Source organism: Euphorbia lathyris, chromosome 4, assembly GCF_963576675.1.
Source record: "Euphorbia lathyris chromosome 4, ddEupLath1.1, whole genome shotgun sequence".
Lineage (NCBI taxonomy): Eukaryota > Viridiplantae > Streptophyta > Magnoliopsida > Malpighiales > Euphorbiaceae > Euphorbia > Euphorbia lathyris.
In genome coordinates, this window is record NC_088913.1 from 55397487 (window position 1) to 55418308 (window position 20822).

General features: G+C 36.3%; 2 protein-coding genes across 2 annotated transcripts; one reads left to right on the forward strand and one right to left on the reverse strand.

The window, feature by feature from the left end:
- The first annotated feature begins 8861 nt into the window (after positions 1 to 8861).
- LOC136227933 (cytochrome P450 77A3-like) lies at positions 8862 to 11891 on the forward strand. The gene is made up of 2 exons (XM_066016735.1): positions 8862 to 10110; positions 11265 to 11891. The coding sequence occupies exons 1-2, from the start codon at positions 9025 to 9027 to the stop codon at positions 11709 to 11711; spliced, it is 1533 nt and encodes a 510-aa protein (XP_065872807.1). The 5' UTR covers positions 8862 to 9024; the 3' UTR covers positions 11712 to 11891.
- Positions 11892 to 18151: 6260 nt separating this feature from the next.
- On the reverse strand, positions 18152 to 19432 carry LOC136226842 (protein TRANSPARENT TESTA GLABRA 1). Its single transcript, XM_066015502.1, has one exon. It carries the CDS (start codon positions 19292 to 19294, stop codon positions 18263 to 18265), a length of 1032 nt encoding a protein of 343 aa, XP_065871574.1. The 5' UTR covers positions 19295 to 19432; the 3' UTR covers positions 18152 to 18262.
- Positions 19433 to 20822: the final 1390 nt, after the last annotated feature.

The following is a 20822-nucleotide window of genomic DNA, read 5'->3' on the forward strand; positions in this document are numbered from 1 at the left end:
ATTTTAAATTATACCAAATGGATGTAAAAAGTGCATTTCTTAATGGCTTTATAAACGAAGAGGTATATGTTAATCAACCTCCTGGATTTGAAGACTCAAAATTTCCAAATCACGTTTATAAACTAAAAAAGGCTCTGTAAGGCCTGAAGCAAGCTCCAAGAGCTTGGTATGAGAGGTTGACCAACTTCCTGCTGACCAGGAACTATGTCAGGGGAAAAGCTGACACAACCTTGTTCATTAAGAAAAAGGGTAAACATACCCTACTTGCACAGATATATGTTGATGATATAATCTTTGGTGCTACTGACGAATCCTTGTGCAAAGAATTTAGCCAACAGATGCAAACTGAGTTCGAAATGTCCATGATGGGTGAACTCAACTTCTTTCTTGGACTCCAAATCAAGCAAGGTAAGAATGGCATATTTATAAGTCAGTCTAAGTACACCAAGGAAATGTTAAAGAAATTCAGCATGGAAGAGTGCAAACCAATATCAACCCCCATGGGTACTGATACTGTCCTATGCAAGGATGAAAAGAGTAAGTCAGTTGATAGTAAACTCTATCGAGGTATGATAGGTTCATTACTCTATCTCACTGCCAGTAGACCAGATATTCAATACTCAGTATGCTATTGTGCTAGATATCAAGCTGACCCCAGGGAATCTCATCTAACTGCTGTAAAAAGAATTTTTAGATACTTGCAAAGCTCAGTTGATGCAGGTCTATGGTATCCAACCTCAAATGACTTCACACTCATTGGATATACTGATGCTGACTACGGACGAGATAAGCTAGAACAAAAAAGTACTTCAGGGGGATGTCACTTCCTTGGAAGCTGTCTAGTATCTTGGTTTAGCAAGAAGCAATCATCCGTAGCTCTGTCTACAACTGAAGCTGAGTACGTGGCTGCAGGAAGCTGTGTTGCACAAGTCCTATGGATAAAGCAACAGCTTGAGGATTACGGAGTCAAAACAAAGATAATAGAGATCAAATGCGACAATAAAAGTGCCATTGATCTATCTAAAAATCCAGTCCAACACAGCAGGATGAAGCATGTTAGCATAAGGCATCACTTCATCATAGATCACGTACTAAAAGATGAGATCAAGCTGACCTACGTGCCAACAAATGATCAGCTTGCAGATATCTTCACAAAACCCTTGGCACGAGAGCAATTCAACACACTAAGGGAAGCAATTGGTATGTCAAATCCACTGTAACTAAATTTTGCATTGAATAATTATGAGTGGAACTTTGAATGATTGTACGAATGTCATGTTGAGTAAAATATTTATTCCCTACTAAGCTTAGGTTGAAATAGCCACCCTGCGTACACATAGTAAGCAACAATACTAAGTTAGGCATAAAGGTTAAGTGAACATCCCATGCTGAGTAGATAAACAAATCACTTCATGCTGAGTAAAGACACACGCTGAGTACGTAACCTATGCTGAGTTAATAGGAGATAGAGAGATCGTCTCAACAAACGATAGGCACTCAATATCATTGACGGTTCGAATTTTGGCAATAACCCATTTGTATAAAGTAAACCTACACGTGTAAATTCTGACACATTGGGAAGACGCACATTAATGGCAAAAAAAAAAAAAAAACTCATGCGCCGAAGATGTCATAATTAACAGAGTATCTGACGATTGAACGTCCCTAGGAGAAAAACGGCAAGGTAATGATTAAGGATCCTCATTGATTTATATAAAATAATTGAACCCCCACTCGTCCTTCCTCATTCTTGCAATCCCTAAAACTCGAACTTCTTCCTTTCCAAAAATCTCAAAATCGTCAAAAATGTCTCCAAGCAAAAAGAAAACCCCAGAAGCGCAAAGCACACCTACTGACCACGCTGGTCCTTCAACAGAAAAAGAGAGGATAATGATCAAGGTACACTCGAAGGTTAACAATATAGAGGTGTTAAAATGCCGGTGGTTCTCTCCGAGCTTCGTGTCGACTGAAACACCATTCTGTGAATGGATTGCGAAAAACAGTTGGACAGGTCTCTTTTCCCTTCCAGGAACAGCCTACCCAAGGTTAGTTCGAGAGTTCTACTCAAATTTACGAGTTGATGCAGACGACTCAGATTACTTGGAGACAAATGTGAAAGGTCAGAAAATCGTTATTACCCCTGCCTATCTAGCCACACTATTAGAGATACCGAACGAAGGAATCCAATTTCGAACAACAAAGGAGAAGATACCTAAAGCCACGTCTGAAAAGTTAAAAGGGTTCTGTAAACCCAAAGATCACAAAGGGGAAATACCCAGTACTTGTATGGGTAAGGATCAAAAGATGGTTCATTTCATGCTGACTAACTTTATCTTTCCCAAACTCAGCTCTACCTCCTCTGCATCTAACTTCGAACAGTGCTTTATATGGCACATGTTGACTTCAACTCCATTCAATCTCCCTGTGTTTCTAGTTGGAGCCCTTCAACGAAGCGGTAGGAAACTACGTTTGGGTTCACTTATCACGAAAATCATACAGGACAAGCAAATAGAGACAGTGGACGAGACAAGCTCGTTGGGAAGTAAAATCACTGCTGTCCTGCTAGATGGACTATTGTATAATCAACCCTTGAAGGGGTATGAAGGAACTGGAGAAGCCGAGGAGAATGAGGAAGAAGAGCAAGCAGAAATGGAACCTGAAGCTGAGCCTGCATAAGAAGTTAAGGCTCATACTGAGTCACCTAAGACAGTTGAGCCAGAAAAAGGGAAGAAAAGGAAGGCTGCAGAAGTTAGCTCCAAAGATATCCATTCTGTTCAAAATAAAATAAGGCTTTCATCAAGACAGAAAGCCAAAACTGACAAGGTTGATGAGCACGTTGGGAAAAGAAAGAGGCCAGAAGTGCCTGAGGATGAGAACGAAGAAACTCCTGAAACACCATTAAAGAAAAAGAAAAGAAGTCACTCTTTGAAGATAGTGGAAGCCGAACTACTAACCTCTCCTCAACCTGAAGGTCATGGGATTGACCTAGAAAAGGAAGATGTGGAACAAGTTGAGCAACAAAAGGGTAATACTGAGGAGGAAGCATGCCCCCGTGATGATGCTGAGCAAACAAGGGAAGAAGGTAATATTGAGCAACCAGTAGGGGAAGGAACTATTGCTGCTAAGTCAAGTGAAGGTCTTCAAATTGACCATTCTCCGCCAAAAACTGAGACCCGACGGAGATTAAAGAAGAAAGCGCAAAAACACCTTGATCTCATGAACGACTTTCCCCTTGACGAGCCAAAAACTGACCTGTCTAAAATTCAGTTCAAGTATTTCTCAACTGCCACTGAATCTCTACCAGAAGATCTAGCGGAAAAGCAAGCCACTGTTACTCAACATGAGGAACATGCCAAGAACCCTACAAATCCAAGTCAAGCTGCACCAATTGAGCCAACTCATACCTCCACTCCACCTCCATCACAAAATGTTGATAACTCAGCTCAACAACTTCATAAAAGTCCAGGTACTCAGTCTGGCAAGGAACCAACACCTCCACCATCAGAAAATCCTACACCAGCCTCTGAGTCCAATGCTGCAAAGTTTGCATACCTGAATGCAACTGAGTCTGGCCGTAGGGTCATTGATTCAGCTCAGTCTCTACTTCAAGACTTTCATTCTACTCAAGCTGAAGGTTGCCAGTCCACTCAAGAGCCCTCTCACCTAACCAGTATCACTCAACTTCTACAAAGAACTCTGTAGTCTGAAAGATTTGGTTAGTATTATCACTACAGTGCAAACCCAGCAACCAAACCAAGAGCAAATGGCCAAACCGACTGAAGTAGTGCTTACCATGGCCACTCATCTGAACTCTCTTGAAGGAAAAATTCAACAATTATCTGAAGTCAATCCAGGGTACGTCACTTCCTCTGAGCTTCAAAACTATTTTGTTAAGCTAGCAGCGGAACTAACCCCCTCTAGAGCAACTGCCCACACTGAGTCTGCAACATCTGCTGAGTTGCAAGATTGCTTCACCAAGCTATATCCTGAGCTAACTAAATCCAGTCCACCAAGCAATACAGAATCTGTCACCACCACCGAGGTCCAACAATGTTTTACTAAGATTCAAGCAGAGCTGACAAGTACCCGTGACCTTGTATCCTCCTCCTCTCAATGCACGATTGATCAACTGAGTGAGGCAGTGAGACTCTTGAACATTGATCGGGCCCAGATGGACGGGGGAGACTAGTAAAAGAGGAACTCAGCCTCTGACTTTAGGGACTGCGTCTGCCTCTGGAAGCAAAGGAAAAGGCATTGCTCATGTTGACCCCTCAGCCCAAAAGAAGAAGAAGTAAATCTAGCCAGTTTGTGTCTAGAGTTTGTGTCTAGAAACTTGGCATCTTATCCTGTTATCTGTTTGTTTTGTCGTCTACTGTTTAGGTTGATATACCTTGTTTGTTGCTGTTGTCCAAAATCGTTTCTTGTTTGTTGTTGATTGTTATTTAAATCCAATATCAGTTCTTTTTCCTCTTCCTAATCTGATCAGTCAAGTTTGAACAAACAAATCAAAAAGACACTAAAACTAAACTAAGAGACAACATCTTTCTAAAAGTAAAGCCAGTATACACAAATATAACAAACCTAATAAAATTAGACCTTGGAAGGCTTAAGACAAAATGAATGCAACCCTTACGGGGGAGTCACTTCAAATATATCAATCATGGGGAAACTTATAACTGAGTTCCGTAATTATGTATTTTGCCAACATCAAAATGGGGGAGTTTGTTGAAACACCTTTCCACAAGATTTTGATTTGACAAAATCATCCATGATTAAGAGGCAATTAAATTTAAATGCTTTGATTTAATTGTACTAATATGTTTGTTGAATCTTGAGTGCAAAAATATATATAAAGTAAAAGACAGGACAAAAGTCAGCACAAGCAAAGCTAAGTAGCAAAGAACTCAGCATGACAGAATAGAAGCTGAGTGGAGTTAAAGTTCAGAAACAAAACGAAGCTGACTAAAGCTGAAGACCTCTTCAGGGGCCGTTACACAAAACGGAGCTGACCTTGAAGGAACTCAACATGAACCATGAACAAACGAAGCTGAGTATTCATCAGGACAGCATGAAGGATCCGTTTTACTAAAAGACAAAGTCTGCCAATCTTCTGCACCAATAATTGGAACCTCGAAGATACCTAAGAAGACTGATTTCGAGAGTCATGGGACGTTGGATTATTGGAAACAGACAACTGGCACAAACAAACAAAAACAGATGCTAGAAGACAACCTGACGCCTGAAGAAAAACAGAAGCAGGGAATGGCGTACAGTCTAAAGCTTCCCAGAAAATGTTCCCCAAAAGAGCCGTTTTGGTTGCAACGGTCAAGACATTTTAAACAATCAAGTCCATAGGTTTTCGTCTATAAAAGGACAATCGAAGAACCAAAATAGAATATAGAAGCATCAAAAGAAAAATACAAGAGAGAAAGTTTCAAAAGCACTCAAATACAAAAAGAATCTTACACCCACGTTTCTATTCTATGTGTAAATGCTAGATTGAGTTGTAATCATCTAAAGTGTTCTTTAGTTCAAAAAGGAACAAGTCTGTGATCAATAGCAATATTGAGAGAGTAAAGCTGAGTGCTAAGTTGTAAGCATTTCAGTAGTAAAGAAATCTAGGTGCTGGGTTGTAGCACTTAGTAGGAGTTGAGTAGACTAATAGAGGAAGATACTCTTGCATATTCAACTGCCTTATAATTGGTTTGTGCTCTACCGTTAAAGAGCTCAGTATTGGATTCAAAAAGCCCGGAGGACTCTGGGGACTGGACGTAGGCAGAGAGGCCGAACCAGGATAAGTGATACTGAGTAATCTCTGAACTTTCTCTTATATTGTATGTGTTGTTTGCTAAATTTACTCAGCATATAAATTGCCTAAGCTGACCTAGAGTAAATAAGTGGTGCTGAGTTAGAAGCTGACCTCCAAGAGTGTCAATTCTCAACTCACAAGAAAACAACTTTAGTCAACATCTGACTAAAGCTGTCTTCGAACATATCTCACCAAGCTGACCAAAAGCAGAGTTAATAAACTCTCAAAATTACTTCCAGTCAGCTTAATTAAATCGCGAAAAAGTTATATTAGTTCCTAACCCCCCCCCCTTGGAACTAATTATCAGGGACCAACAATCTTGTTCTTGCATAGTGTTTAAATAACATGAATTATTTTCAAGTAAAATGCGTACGAGCTGTTTGTGTACACTCACACAAGAAACCATGATGGTGTCACATGGGTTGATGAAAGATCACGTCAGATACATGTAAGGTCTTGCATGTATATAATATTACACTTTATTATTTGAATGTTAAATAATTGGTCAATCATATTTACAGGAGAGAGTAACTGCCACGAGAGAAAGGATGCAGGAAGCTTCAGATCAGGTTATTGATGAACAAAGAGTATATTATGAATCTATTGGAGGGTTTACCAATAGATCTCGGCTTTACGGGCTCGGAGATGGATCTGGTTTTTATGCTTCTCAGGCTCGACTAGAAGATGGTCTACCATTTTCCACTTCTTCAAGCGTCCTCCAAATGCCACAAATGACTGAACAAGTGACACGATTAGAGCGTCATATGCAAAGTCTTATAGTTGATCGGTAAGGAGATCAGTCGCGTCTGGATGGGGTAGAGTCACGTCTTGATGGGGTCGACTCTAGTCTTGAAAGTCTAGCCAGGTTGGTTAGAAATCTGAGTGCTGAGATGGAGCTATTGCGAATGGACATTGTATCATCCAATGAATCACGTGGATCACAATCTCCTCTATAGGTCCAGATATTTAATTTATCTTTAATGTTTTTTTTGTATAATGTGGTGTTTAGTTGGTCTTGTATGTGGAACATACCCAATGGATTAGTGTGTAGTTGGTCTTGGAGATTTGGAATGTCAAAATTATGTTTTTAGGAAGTTGTAAAAAATGCATATAGAAAATTACTTGTCACATGGGTTTATCGTATCATTCGTTGATGAGAATACAATCTTAGTAGCTCAAGTACACTATAAGAATAAAAGAGTAAGTGTATAACATGAATTGATATGGCACCTAAGTTCTTGAACTAGATTTTAAGGCTTATTATTTTCTTTCTTTGTAAGCCTTTGCATTTTCCATTTTCAAGCATGTGGTCTATTTTCAAACATGTACATAATGTTACATTTTCGTAACTTTTAATTTACTTATTTGTTCCTTTTGTTTGTAGGTCTTTTGAATGTTTTGAAGGGACGTTATATGTGTTCTTGAATATATCATGGTAGTATGGAGGCGCATATGCATGCTTATCGAAGCGTCTTGAAGAGGCACCATCAAATGCTTTTTTTTGAATGCATGGTGCATTTTTTGTAGGCTAATTTTATATAGGATCTTAAAAACCTTTTAGATTACTAGAATATTATGAAACTAATTAATTAGCCTAATTTTGTAATTAATATGATATCTTGGATTTATATTAATATATATTAATTTAAATTATATTCTTATTTATTATATATATATATATATATTATAAAATGAATATTTATTTAAATTTATTATTTAGTTTTAAAAAATTAAATTATTATATTGGGACGGAAATTCGTTACCAATTTCAATTTATGACGGATTTTTTTTATCTAATTTCATTCGATGTTTATGACAAATATTTCCGTTAGGAATATTAGTTTGTGACGGAATAAGGATTGTGACGTTTATATTTGTCTTTTTGTTCCGTCCTAATGTTGTGACGGAAATATGTCAGTGCATTACGTCAAAATGTCCTAACGTTTAATTCCGTCTTGAATTCTGTCTCACTTAGTGACGGATTCCCGTCCCTTTTCCGTCAATAAGTTCCGTCGCAAGAAACGTAAGAGACCATCTACGACGATCGATATAACCACGATTTATTTCCGTCACAAATTTCGTAACTAAGATGATTTAGTGACGGAATTATATGTATACTGACGGAAATTTCCGTCACAATTTGACTGTTTTCTAGTAGTGGTAATTATGCACGTGTGCGTAATTATAATAATAGAAAATTGCAGAGACCTAAAGAATTACAATGAATGTGCGTATAGTATTGGGTTTGATACATGATTATCGATACGCTATATTGCTAGCCCAATATCACTATAAATACTAAAAAGGGTGAATAGTGTAGAGTTCGAGCGATCACCCGGGAGCCAAAATTCATGTGGCATCAACACAAAGGATCACAGTCACACAAACACAATCTAGGAGATCAATCCCGATCAAACCAAGATCAGCATGTTGCAGCACAATCTCCCCTGATCCCATCAATTATGGACCTAATGGGCTTGAGGAAAATAGAATCCCGCCTTGTGGATATAAGTCCATCAACAGGTGACATGTATCCTTATATAAGCTCCAAAGTTTGTAACTACCTCAATTTGCTCAATCACATTATAAATAGAGTGAAACAACCTCCAAAGTACACATTCAATCATTAAGCTTATATCTCATAGCTTTCGTGAATTATTGTGGAATCCTTACATCATCCTTAAAAGCTTACTTAGCTATAGAACGAGTTAGACGTTCTACGACCCCTTATTTGATCATTTTTCTGTCTTATTACAGGCTTACTCAGGAATCTATAGGATTAATTCAACAAGAAATACACTTACTATCTCTCAACCTTTTTAAATTTGTAATTATTTTGTTTTCTATTATATATGTATTCCAAATTGGTTTGGTGTTAGAGCATATGTAGTACGCTAATGCCATAAATAAAAGAAGTTAATTAGAATCCATTTAGAAGAAAGCGTACACCGATGTAGTTGGTGGCATTAAGTAGAAGGTTGAAGAAAGTGACTGCACTGCACATGCCTCTTCTTAACATCCTCCATTGCTTTGTTGGGATTATTGCCTCCACAAAATACTGATTCTACTTTTTTTTATTTTTGCCACATTTTTGTATTAACAAGCTATCCTTTCTGTTAAATTAAATTAAAACAATAAATCTCCAACTGTAAATTCATGCTCTTCCTATTTTTATACCCACTTCCTCTTAACCATTTCATCCCACCAATTAAACTATGGCTCTTCATGTCTTCTTTACTACTATTTTTCTTGCTTTCTCCATTTCAGCCATCATTTTCTTCTTCTTCTTCTTTTCTCGCAAATCAAACAAACCCAAATCCCTAAATCTCCCCCCGGGACCTCCTGGTTGGCCAATTGTTGGCAATCTTTTTCAGGTCGCTCGCTCAGGCAAACCTTTTTTCCAATATGTAGAGGATTTACTTCCTAAATATGGCTCAATCTTTACTCTAAAGATGGGATCAAGGACTCTAATTATCCTTAATGACGCTAAATTAGTCCACGAAGCTCTCATTCAAAGGGGTCCTCTTTTCGCTACTAGACCACCTGAAAACCCTACCAGAAAAATATTTAGCTGCAACAAATTCACTGTCAATGCCGCCGTTTACGGCCCGGTGTGGAGGTCCCTGAGGCGGAACATGGTGCAGAATATGCTTAGTTCCAGCAGGATTAAGGAGTTCCGGAATGTAAGAGATAGTGCAATGGATACACTCATGGATCGGATTACAAGTGAGGCAAAGAGTAATGATGGAGTTGTATGGGTTTTAAGAAATGCTCGTTTTGCTGTTTTCTGTATACTTTTAGGTATGTGTTTTGGGCTTGAAATGGATGAACAGACAATCATGAAGATGGATCAAGTAATGAAGTCGGTTCTTATGGTGCTTGATCCCAGAATTGATGATTTTCTCCCGATTTTAAGTCCTTTTTTCCCGGAGCAAAGAAGGAAAGTGCAGAAAGTGAGAAAAGAACAGCTTGATTTCATGGTTCCGTTGATTGAAAGGAGACGGAAAGCTCTTAAAAACCCAGGGTCGGATCCAAATGCGATGTCGTTTTCGTACTTAGATACCCTTTTCGAGTTAAAAATAGATGGCAGAGAATCATCCCCGAGTGATGCAGAGCTTGTGAGTCTATGTTCAGAGTTTATCAATGGGGGTACGGACACGACAGCGACAGCAGTTGAGTGGGGCATTGCTGAGCTTATTGATAATCCAGATGTCCAACATAAATTGTACGAGGAGATTAAGAATGTGGTTGGGAATCGAACTGTGTCTGAAAATGACGTCGACAATATGGACTATTTACAGGCGAGTAAATTTTTAATTTATTACTACTCATATTACATGTCTACTAGTATATCTTTAATGTCGCTTCTCACTAAATACATATCCGTGGCTATAACAAAATTACTCTAGGCCTTTCCGGGGTTTTACGTGGAAACCACGAACTGTTCCACCACCAAAAAAAAAAAAAAACAAGTAAATTTTATGGAGTCATTCCTAATTTCTTGAGTGATGAAATAAAAGAATATTAAATTGAAAACAACAACAAATTTTAGTCCCTCAGATGCCAATAAACAACTTTTTAGAAAATGAAAGGATTACCACTATTGAATTTTATTCATTTTAATATTGTAGAACTTCATTTTTTTTTTTTTAACTGTATGGCCATTTAATTTTATATTTTTTTAACATCGGTAGATACTCAACGCTTTAAAAAGATCGTTGACAGCTTCAAAATAACAAATTCAAAAAGTTATTGATATTCTAATGAAATTTAATTTTTGAAAATTTTCATTTTGATATGTTGGTTGGTTAGAAGAGTTGGTGGATTTTTAGAGAGAGAAATATCAAAAATATGTGATTTTAGAAAATAAAAAATGTAAAATGTCGTTTTGAACAATTTTAATTCTTGAATATTTTCATTTTCAGGTTGTTAATTGTCATTTTGAAGAGTTAGTTAAACTTGAGTATTAACGAATATAAAAAAGTATAGATTTCAGTGATCATTCCTTTAAAAATTGAAGTTAACTGGCCACAATATTAAAATTGATGTAATTTACCAGCAAATAAAATAACTGCATGGAAATTGTACAACAGAATTGGAGGTTAGAATTGGTAATTTTAATTGTTTGATTTAGATTTGGAAGTAGTCATGTGAAGTTAGCGTCATTCTTTGGCCACTTGTTAAATTATATTAAAAGCTAGATAAAAATTGCACTAATCTAAGCAAAGTATCTTTCATTTGGGATTAATATGTTGGCTCATTCTAAATGAATAATTATGATATGATAATGATATTTTCCTTTGCCTTAAAAGGCAGGATGCCATTTTGATGGGTTGGAAAATATTTCGGCAATAAAAATATCAATATAGATGGCTATTAAAAAAAACACGTGTTTAAAATTTTAGAATGTATATATAAAAAGATCATATGAACTTAATATTTTGTCATTGTACAGGCTGTAGTAAAAGAATTGCTGCGTAAACATCCGCCGACGTTTTTCCTACTAACGCATGCAGTTAGTGAGGCAACAAAATTAGGAGGATATGATATTCCAACGAATGCTAATATTGAGATATTTTCCAATGCTATTGCTGATGATCCAAAAATTTGGTCGGAGCCAAAAAAATTCGATCCGGATAGGTTCTTTTTGAGGAAGGAGGAAGCAGATATAACGGGAGTGACAGAAGTTAAAATGACACCGTTCGGTGTAGGAAGAAGGATATGTCCTGGTCTAGGGTTAGCAACAGTTCATTTGCATTTGATGATTGCCAGAATGGTTCAGGAATTTGAATGGTCTGCCTATCCTTGTAATAACAAGCTTGATTTCACTGGGAAACTTGAGTTTACCGTTGTTATGAAGAATACTCTCAGAGCTATCATCAAGCCTAGGGCTAGGGATTAATTAGTAATTATTATATATATTATGGAAATAATATTCATATATAAAATTAATATTATTTATTTGGCTTTACAGAGTAGTTAGTAGTACTATATACTCCATCCGTTCTACAATACATGTATTTCTAGAGAAGTTTTTTTATTCTACAATATATGACATTTTGCTTCAATTTATGCACATTAATTTACTTTTACAAATATACTCTTGTTTAAGTTGACTTTTTGCCTTGAGAATAGATAAAGTTATTAGTGGATGCAATTAATACAAGTGTAACAAAGTCTTTTATTTAAAATTAATTGCATTTCTTAATTAATGAACATTAACCTTAAAAGACAAGTATTGTGGAGCAGAAAGAGTGCATTTTACCAAATTTTACCAAATTTAATACAGTTGAAGCAAAAAGATGCCCTCATTTCTGAGGCACTCTCCTTTCCAATTGCAACACGATACTCCCATTCATGGGAGTTTCTTTCAATCCCTACACTAAAGGCTATGTGAGACTTTAGAGACTTTCATACCTTTTTTTCCAGTGGTTGCTTTCAGCAATTTGTTAAAATTACAAATTGCCTCCTATACAATCACTTCTTCTTACTTCACAAAATTAATAACAACTCATTCTAGTGGGTTGTTATTTTAGTTTTTTACAATTTTATGTTGAACCTAGTTTGTTACGAACTTTACAATTTATTAAAGATGCTCTTTAGTCATACTTTGGCTTAACACGTCACTCCCACTGAATTTAATTCAAAAGATGGATTGACACCTAAACATATGGACTATTTTGTTAATCCTTCAAACTTACTTAAAATAACATATTTGTTACTTTAATTTATTTAAAGTGATATATCAGCCTCTTGAACTTGTTAAAAGTGATAACATTCTTGCTGATTTTCGTAAATGTCAAAAACAGTACAAGAAAAATATTTTCAATAGAAAACCGATTCTTATGATCTCATGCATCAAGTAATGGCATTGTTAAAAAATATGGCCACATAGGCGTTCAAAATTGAGAATCCGTCCCGATTTTCTATGATTAGTCCCTCTAGGTGTTTTTTGGCTTGTAGGCAATTGAACCGTCTGGACACTGTCTAGACTGCCTAGGCACCACCTAAGCGACGATGAACAAAAGCATTATTACTAATTATTATTTTTTGTTTTATTATAATTCACTTTTGAACATTGTCGCGTTATTCGTGAATTATGTTTATTATTTTCATATATTTTGGTTTAGTTGTGTTTTCATTATGTGATTTAAGACTTTAGGGACATTGTTTTATAACTTTTGGTGAATTATATTACTTGCTAATTAAACGTTATATTTTATTTGTTTGAGTTGTATCATTGAATTATATTATTTGCACGTTTCTAAAGATACATATTACAAATATACGCTAGGTCTGTAATTGAACCAAGTTTTTATTGAGCCGACCATACGTCGAAGTGAGCTGTGATGACAGATATATGTACGTTGAAATGAGGTGTGATGACATATATACATCGAAGTGAGGTGTGAGGACGGATATACATCGAAGTGAGGTGTGAGAACGGATCCTTCTCATTATTACACGTGGCGTATCATGTTATGTTCTACATGGCGTGACATAGTGTTGTGGGCTCCTTTTCTTTATATATTATTACACATTTGCACAAGTGAATCAATAATATAGCTTATTATATTATAATTAAGGGCACTGTCAAGATTATAATGTTTTGGTACTAGCGCATACACCAACCATTTCAATTTGGCTAAAACCAATCTAATTTCAATTTCAAGTATACTATAACAAATCAATAGAGTTATAAATTAATAAGCTAAAAATAATACAAATTAAAAATAAGGGAAAAGTATAAAAATAAATATTGTGGTTACACCTGTTTTCGAACAACACATATGTAGTTTAAAAATTTGCAAAATAGTAACATGCACTTCATTCCGTTAACAAACACATACCAAATTGACTAACGGTGTTAAAAGGGAAAAAGTTAATTTGGTCCTTATATATATTTATTTTATAAATTAACCCTCTTATAATCTAATTATCACAAATAAACCTTAAAATAAAAATTAAAAATCAAATACACCATCTTCTCCGTCTCTTTTTTTTTTTAACAGAAAAAGTTTAGGTAAGGGTAGGTCTACCCACTCCCAAGGTCAGGGCAAACCACAGACCTCGATGAGGGTTTACAGTGGAATTTACAGATCACCTACCAATGAGGGCTAAATTTCTCCGTCTCTTTAATTTCTTATTTTTGTTCTTCTTTCTCTCTCTTCTCTTTCTCCTCTTTATTCATTTCTCTTTCTAAAATCAATTGAATTTCAAGGTGTTTGCTTTGATTGTATTTTTTAGAGATGGAAATTCAATTGAAATTAAGGCATGGTTTACTTTGATTGTACTTTTTCGATCTAAATTCAAAAATAAAAATAAACAATCTCTCCAAATCAATATCAAAGTCTTCTAATCTTTTTATTCAAGTGTTCTTGTTTAGGCTAGCAAATTGATAAATCCATTGAAATGTTGATTGTTACAGCTAGCTAGATGATGATTACAACTGTGCAACCGGGGTGAATTCAGTAGTCAAGGCAGGAATGAAATTGGAAACCGGGGTGAATTTGGTGGTCAGGGCAGGAATGAATATGGAAATCGGGGTGAATATGGAGGAGGCCAAGGCAGGAGTTCCGGGAGAGGTGAAGGTTACCATCAAAGTAGAGGGAGAGGGGGTCATTCAAGCCGGCAAAAGCTTGTCAGTAATTCTACATAAAACATAGCAGGTTGAATTTTTTGGCAGAATAGTTTTGAATTCGTTCGGAGAAGGATTAAGGTTTTGATTCGTGTTTTAGGAATTTGATTGGGTTGTGAATTGGTTTTAGATGACAGAGAAGGAATGCAGTACCTGGAATAGTTATGAAAGTTTTTAAAAAGAATAGATTGATTTATCAGCAACTAACCTGATGTTTTATTAGTAAACACCTCTTATGAAAGTACCATGGTGAAATTTGCACAGTTGTAATCATCGGCTAGCTAGTATATTTGATTTTTACTTTTTTATTTTGGGATTTGTTTATAATAATTAGATAATAAGAAAAGTTAATTTATAAAATAAATAAATATAAGGACCAAATTACTCTTTTCCCTTTGACTTTTAACAGCTTTAGTCAATTTGGTATGTAACGGAATGAAGTACCCATTTTTCAAACTTTTAAACCACATAGGTGTTGTTCGAAAACAGTAACCTCAAGATTTATTTTTATACTTTTCCCTAAAAATAAAGAGTACTACTAATTAAGACCGGTTTGGTTTGAGTGGTTAAAGGCTTTAAATCGGTTAAGCTAGATCTCGAGTTGGATCTATTTGTAATGTTTTATATATTTTTTTTAATTAAAGCTCCAACATTAATTTGATATAGACTTCTTTTTACCTAAATTTCGTAGGAATCAAAATAATAATCTCATTATCATTAGGATTCTAACTATATTCAATTAATTAATTTAGGATAATATCTTAATTTTTTCTAACTTAATTAAGATAAGACATAAAATAAATAAAACACTTAATTCTTTAATGTGGGCGCGTCAACTTTAAGTCTAGGAAGGATGAGATAAATTCAATTTAATCCTTAATAAATCTTAATTTCTCTAAACTATAGATTAAATCAAATTTAATCGAGTTCTTAACCCGGAGTATGATCTGTGTGCCACACCGCGTGAAAGAGAGGACACGTCACGTGAAAGAGAAACATATTCTCTACTTCTCCGAATTTAATTCACACGGCGTATGAAGTTCTTAACACGTTGTGGACTCCACTATCTTTCAGCTTCCTCCTATTTACATGTATGCCAATAGTTAATTACAACTCCTGTCATCAACTTTATTACAATTATGCCACTTAATATTTATTATTTGCCATTGAATTATGCTTTATCCTTTTACCCCTTTTAATTTATATTAAACTAGTTTATTCTCAAGGGCTTTTATTGCATTTTCCTTGGTATGATTTAGTGGATAAAGCCTAATTCATGTTGTAATGCATCTTTTATTGAATAAAGACAAGTTACTCCTATGGAAGCTAAGATTTTATCCCGAGGGTTCATCTCCTTCAAGTTGAAACTTGATAGAATCAACTTGAAAATTCTATCATTCTTTAATTATTGGTTTAAGATTAAAACCTTCACTTTCATCTCTCAAATTTCGATCCGTATCATGCATTCCAAAACCTTGTGATAATGCTATTAAGAATTAAGAGACATTTCACATCCAGAAACAATCCACATCCAGAAACAATCAAGCATCCACTCCAGATTTCAATTGATGTTAACTAGCTATGGAGATGATTAATGTAACAACTATTCCATCACGGCAAAACATATAATTGGGCCCTTGTACTTAGCCCTATCTATCAGTTCGGTCCCTCTTCTTCAATGTTGACACGTTTGCTCTTAAACTTGGATTTTTCTAAAAACTTTGTCAACTGATTGACTTTTCAATTAGCAGTGTATGTGATCAAATTCTTGTGTCACAGTGCACTTAAAAACCGTTCAATTAAGGACCAAATTTTGTGAAAATTTAAAGTTACATGGCCAAATATACAATAAAATTGAGAAGAGGAGCTTACAGGGTGAGATGTCCCCAAAATAAAGGGGCCAATTTGATATATTTGACCTGAGTGCAAGGGCCAAACGTTTTTTCCCCATAACTATGGACAAGTAACATCACCCGTTGAACGAAAAAACTTTTTGGACAATCCCTTGCTTAAGAAATTGTTATTCAGTAAGTTCAACTGGAAAAAACTGAGCATTATCAGACCAGAAACTGTGAATAGTTGGATTAAAACAGAAGCTCTGTACTTCGTCGCCTATCAATTCTGTTGTAGCCTGAATTAAACAATAAATTTGTAGGATGGGAGATCAATCGATAAACTCCTGAAGGAAGGCGGACCTTCCAATCAGAATGATGACGGTCGACGTTCCTTGAGGATTGAACCTCCTTGATGAAGGTTGAACGTCTCTGGATGAAGGTTGAACGTCTCTGGATGAAGGTTGAACTTCTCTGGATGAAGGTTGATCTTCCTTGAGGATTAAACCTGTTACAGTGTGGGAAGCGGTCTTCCCACAAACGCTCCGATGCTTAAGTTAGATACAGTGTTCTTTTCCCTCTCTCTAAAAACCAACCCCCTACGCGTCCCCGTTGAGCGAGGGTCCGGGGAGGGGTCCCACCACAAGGGTGTACTGGGGGCAAACCTTCCCCTGCCAATTTATTTGGCAAGAGGCCGCTCCTAAGACTCAAACCCGTGACCTCTTGGTCACACGACAACAACGTTTACCGTTGCGTCAAGGCTCGCCCTCAAGAAATGGAGACCATATAACATAGAAATTAAGATGCACAATAAACTATAGATCAATTCTAACAGCAAAATGAAGAAGAAAATGGCTAGAGGCAGTTCCAAAGCAACCATATGGAGAAATTGTTCAGCTCTCATACAAGTCTCTTACAAACAGGCTAAAACTTATCTTTTTTGCTCCATTTGGAAAGATGAGGATTTCAAATGGATTGAGAATTCTAATCCTTGTTAGAAATCACAAAACTTTTATATAATATCAACTTCCAAATTCTTCCTCATGTCAAATCCTCATCAATCTAAATGGACCCTAATAAGAGAATTGTGATTCCCATTTGCTAATGTAACATGAAGCTGCAAGGTGCTTTAAATAGAAACAGTTTCACTCCATCAAACCAAAAGTGTTCGTGTTTAAGGTGGAGTATTTATTGAGTTGCTTACAGGTGATTGATATCATCTTCAGAATAACTGATTGCAGAGATAATGTATGCCTCTCTATCCCCAGCAGCAGTTGGTTGGAAAGACCTAATGGGATTGAAAAGCTGATGCAGATGTTATCAAGGATGAGAATCAAGCTAGCATCTTCCACATCTGCAACAACTTAAGCATAAATTTTGACAATATAGCAGAACCTAAGGGACGGAATACCTAATTGTTTTTATGTTAGAATTAAATGATATACACATAGCAGTTATAACAAAGATCCTTCAACATACATATAATCAAAATAATCATATTAACAAAATAATAATGATAACGAACAGTGTTATTCTTGCATAGCATAAAAATCTCGTGTACATACCTAAACAATCGACGGATGATGGCAGATTAGTTGAGGAGTTGGATTGCTGTTTCTTTGTTATTGTTGTAGAGGATGTTTGGCATAAAGAAATAAGTTATTTGGCTTCTATTAACAGCCTAAAAGTAAACAAACACACCAGCCTGACCTCAATATAGTTTTGTTCAAAGCTATACAGAACAGAAGACTTCACTAATTAGGTTATGTACATCGAAAATTATACTAAGTAACACTATGCTTAAGTATCAGAAGGACATGAACAGTAAAACAAAACACTAACACCAATGAAACTTGCATGAAAAAATCAAAATTCACCCAAAAGCAAACATCTAATCTTTTTTTATATATATATAAAAGAAATACACAAATTTCAGTTGTAGAGTTAAACAGCAAAGTGAATACATAAGAATGAAATAGAAAATCAAACTTTCAAGAGCTGCAGTTTATTAGCGAAAGCGATTGCAATCCAATCAGGATAGGCAGCAGACCACTGAAGCTGGTTGATTTCAGAAGCAGCAGAGTACATAGACATTGGATCAATCCCATTAGGGCTAGCAACAGTAGGTAAATCCCAAATTAGAGCCTGTGAATCATCCCCAGCAGAGCAAATATGTCTACAGCTCTGAGGAGCCCAAGCAATAGCATTAACACTCGCTCTATGTCTCTCCAATTCAGCAACAGGCATAGTAGGAGATCTTATATCCAATATAACAACCTTATTGCTATCCATCAAAATAGTAGCCATGTACCTTAGATCCTGCTTGTTCCAAGCTAACCGGAGCAATGGCGTATCAGGTTGGGGGCTTTCGTATATGATTGTGGAATGTTCTTTATCCCTCAAATCGAAAATTCTGACCGATCCATCTGCAGAAACTGAAGCAAACACCCTTGCTTCACCCCAAGCAATATCATAAACCTCTTTATCATGAGCAATTAACTGAGTTTCAACCACACCTTTCTCAATATCCCAAACAGTGCAAGTTGTATCAATACTGCTAGTCCCAATTCTCTTGGGCTCAATTTCATTCCAATCAAAAGACGTCAACGGGGCACAAAATTCACTAGTCTTACTATTATTCAGGACAGAAACAGGTTCGACGGAGTTTTCGCGGACTTCCCAGAGACGAAGAAAGTCGCCGGAAGAAGCAAGGAGGTCGGAGGACTTAAGGAGTGAAGAGGAAGCGGCGGGGTGGAACATAAGCTTAGTAGGAGGGTAAGGATGGTCAAGGGAAAGAGAAGGATGAGTCTTGAAGGAGAGGGTTTCGGTGTCCAAAGAGAGAATGTCGACACGGTTGCTGTAGTCTTCGATGAAGCTACCGACGGCGACTCGGTGGTGGTGGGCGCGAGAAGGGGAAGCGGAAGAAGAGAAGGCGATGGCGTAGAGTGGGTAAGGAGAGTCATAAGTAATGGAATTATCGGATCTGAGATGAGATTCTTGTGTTGAGTTTTCCATTTTTGTGAAAAAATAAACTCAGAGTATGTTTGATTTGGTGCACACCAAAATTTAATTTAATTTTGTTTTTGTGAAGACAAACGAACGGAAAGTCAATATTAGCACCAAGACGGAAAATCCTACCTTCCAGGTTAGGTGGTTGGATAATTGTTCTTACGCAAATGTCAACACAACACTAATATTAACTAAACTAACATTTTTTTTATTTTTTTAAAGTACACTAAAGTTTGGACAAGTTGAGTTCAACTGAAATCTCCAAGTTTAGCCTTTGTTTGGGAGTATGGGGGTAAATTACATACGTGGTGTACAATCTTTACCCGTAATTATATTTTGGTGTATAACCAAAATTTTGTCACACTAAACTGTACAACCTTTCAGTGACCTCCCATTAAAGTGTACAACAGGTAATTTTGACCGGTCAACGCCTGGTCAACGCGCCACCTCATCACTTTTAACTTCCTAACAAATAAAAGTGGATCCCACCTAATACTAAATGACTAATTTACCCTTAATAATTTTTTTTATTATTTTTTACTTTTTTTTAATATTAATTCTTTTCTCTCTCTCACCTCCATGCCTACAACGTTTGCTCTCTCTCTCCACGACGCCGACAACAACCATCAACTTTCTAGATCTCCCTCTGTTCTTCAAAGACTTAAATCTGTTAATTTTTACACCTCCAGATCCCTTGAACAGAGAAACCCCAACTTTACTATTCACATTTCCCCATTCAACAATCTCCTGAAATTTACCATCAAAATCAACTGTTTCTCTCTAGATCTCCTTTCGTACTCCAGCGCCTCAAGAATCCATTAAAAATCAACAAAAAGAATAGATAGAAACCAGAGAAGAAGAACAAGTGGTGGAAGAAAAAATCAGAAATGCCTAGTGCCGTTTCTATAGAAACCAGAGAAGAAGAACAACACTGAAAACGTTTTTCTTGTGAATCGTAACCCTTAATCCACTCTCCTTTTGAAAAAATCAATCTTAAAAACTCTCTAATCAATCCACTCTCATGATCCCTAGTGCCGTTTCTATTGAAAAGAAAACTCCGGAGATGGAGCGACCGGATACATTTCTCGCGAATCTGAATGGAGTCGGCAAATTCAAAAGGAGATGATAAACGACGGAGAAGATGAACGGCGGAAGGGAGAGAGATGAACGACGGAAGGGAGGGAGAAAATGGTGAAACCACAAATGAATTCCAACCCTTTTCAATCTTAATTTCAAGTTTAATCCAAATATTATGATCTATTTTATGTTTCAGTTTATGGTTTTTCTGAATTTTTGGTTTTTACAGTTTATGGTTTCTGTGGATTCAATAAAGTAGAAAAGAAGAAGGAGGCAGTGGAAGAGGTTTCAGCTGGAAGGGAGAGAGAAAAGAATTAATATTAAAAAAAAAAAGTAAAAAGAAAAAAAAAATATTAAGGGTAAATTAGTCATTTAGTATTAGGTGGGATCCACTTTTATTTGTTAGGAAGTTAAAAGTGATGAGGTGGCGCGTTGACCAGACGTTGACCGGTCAAAA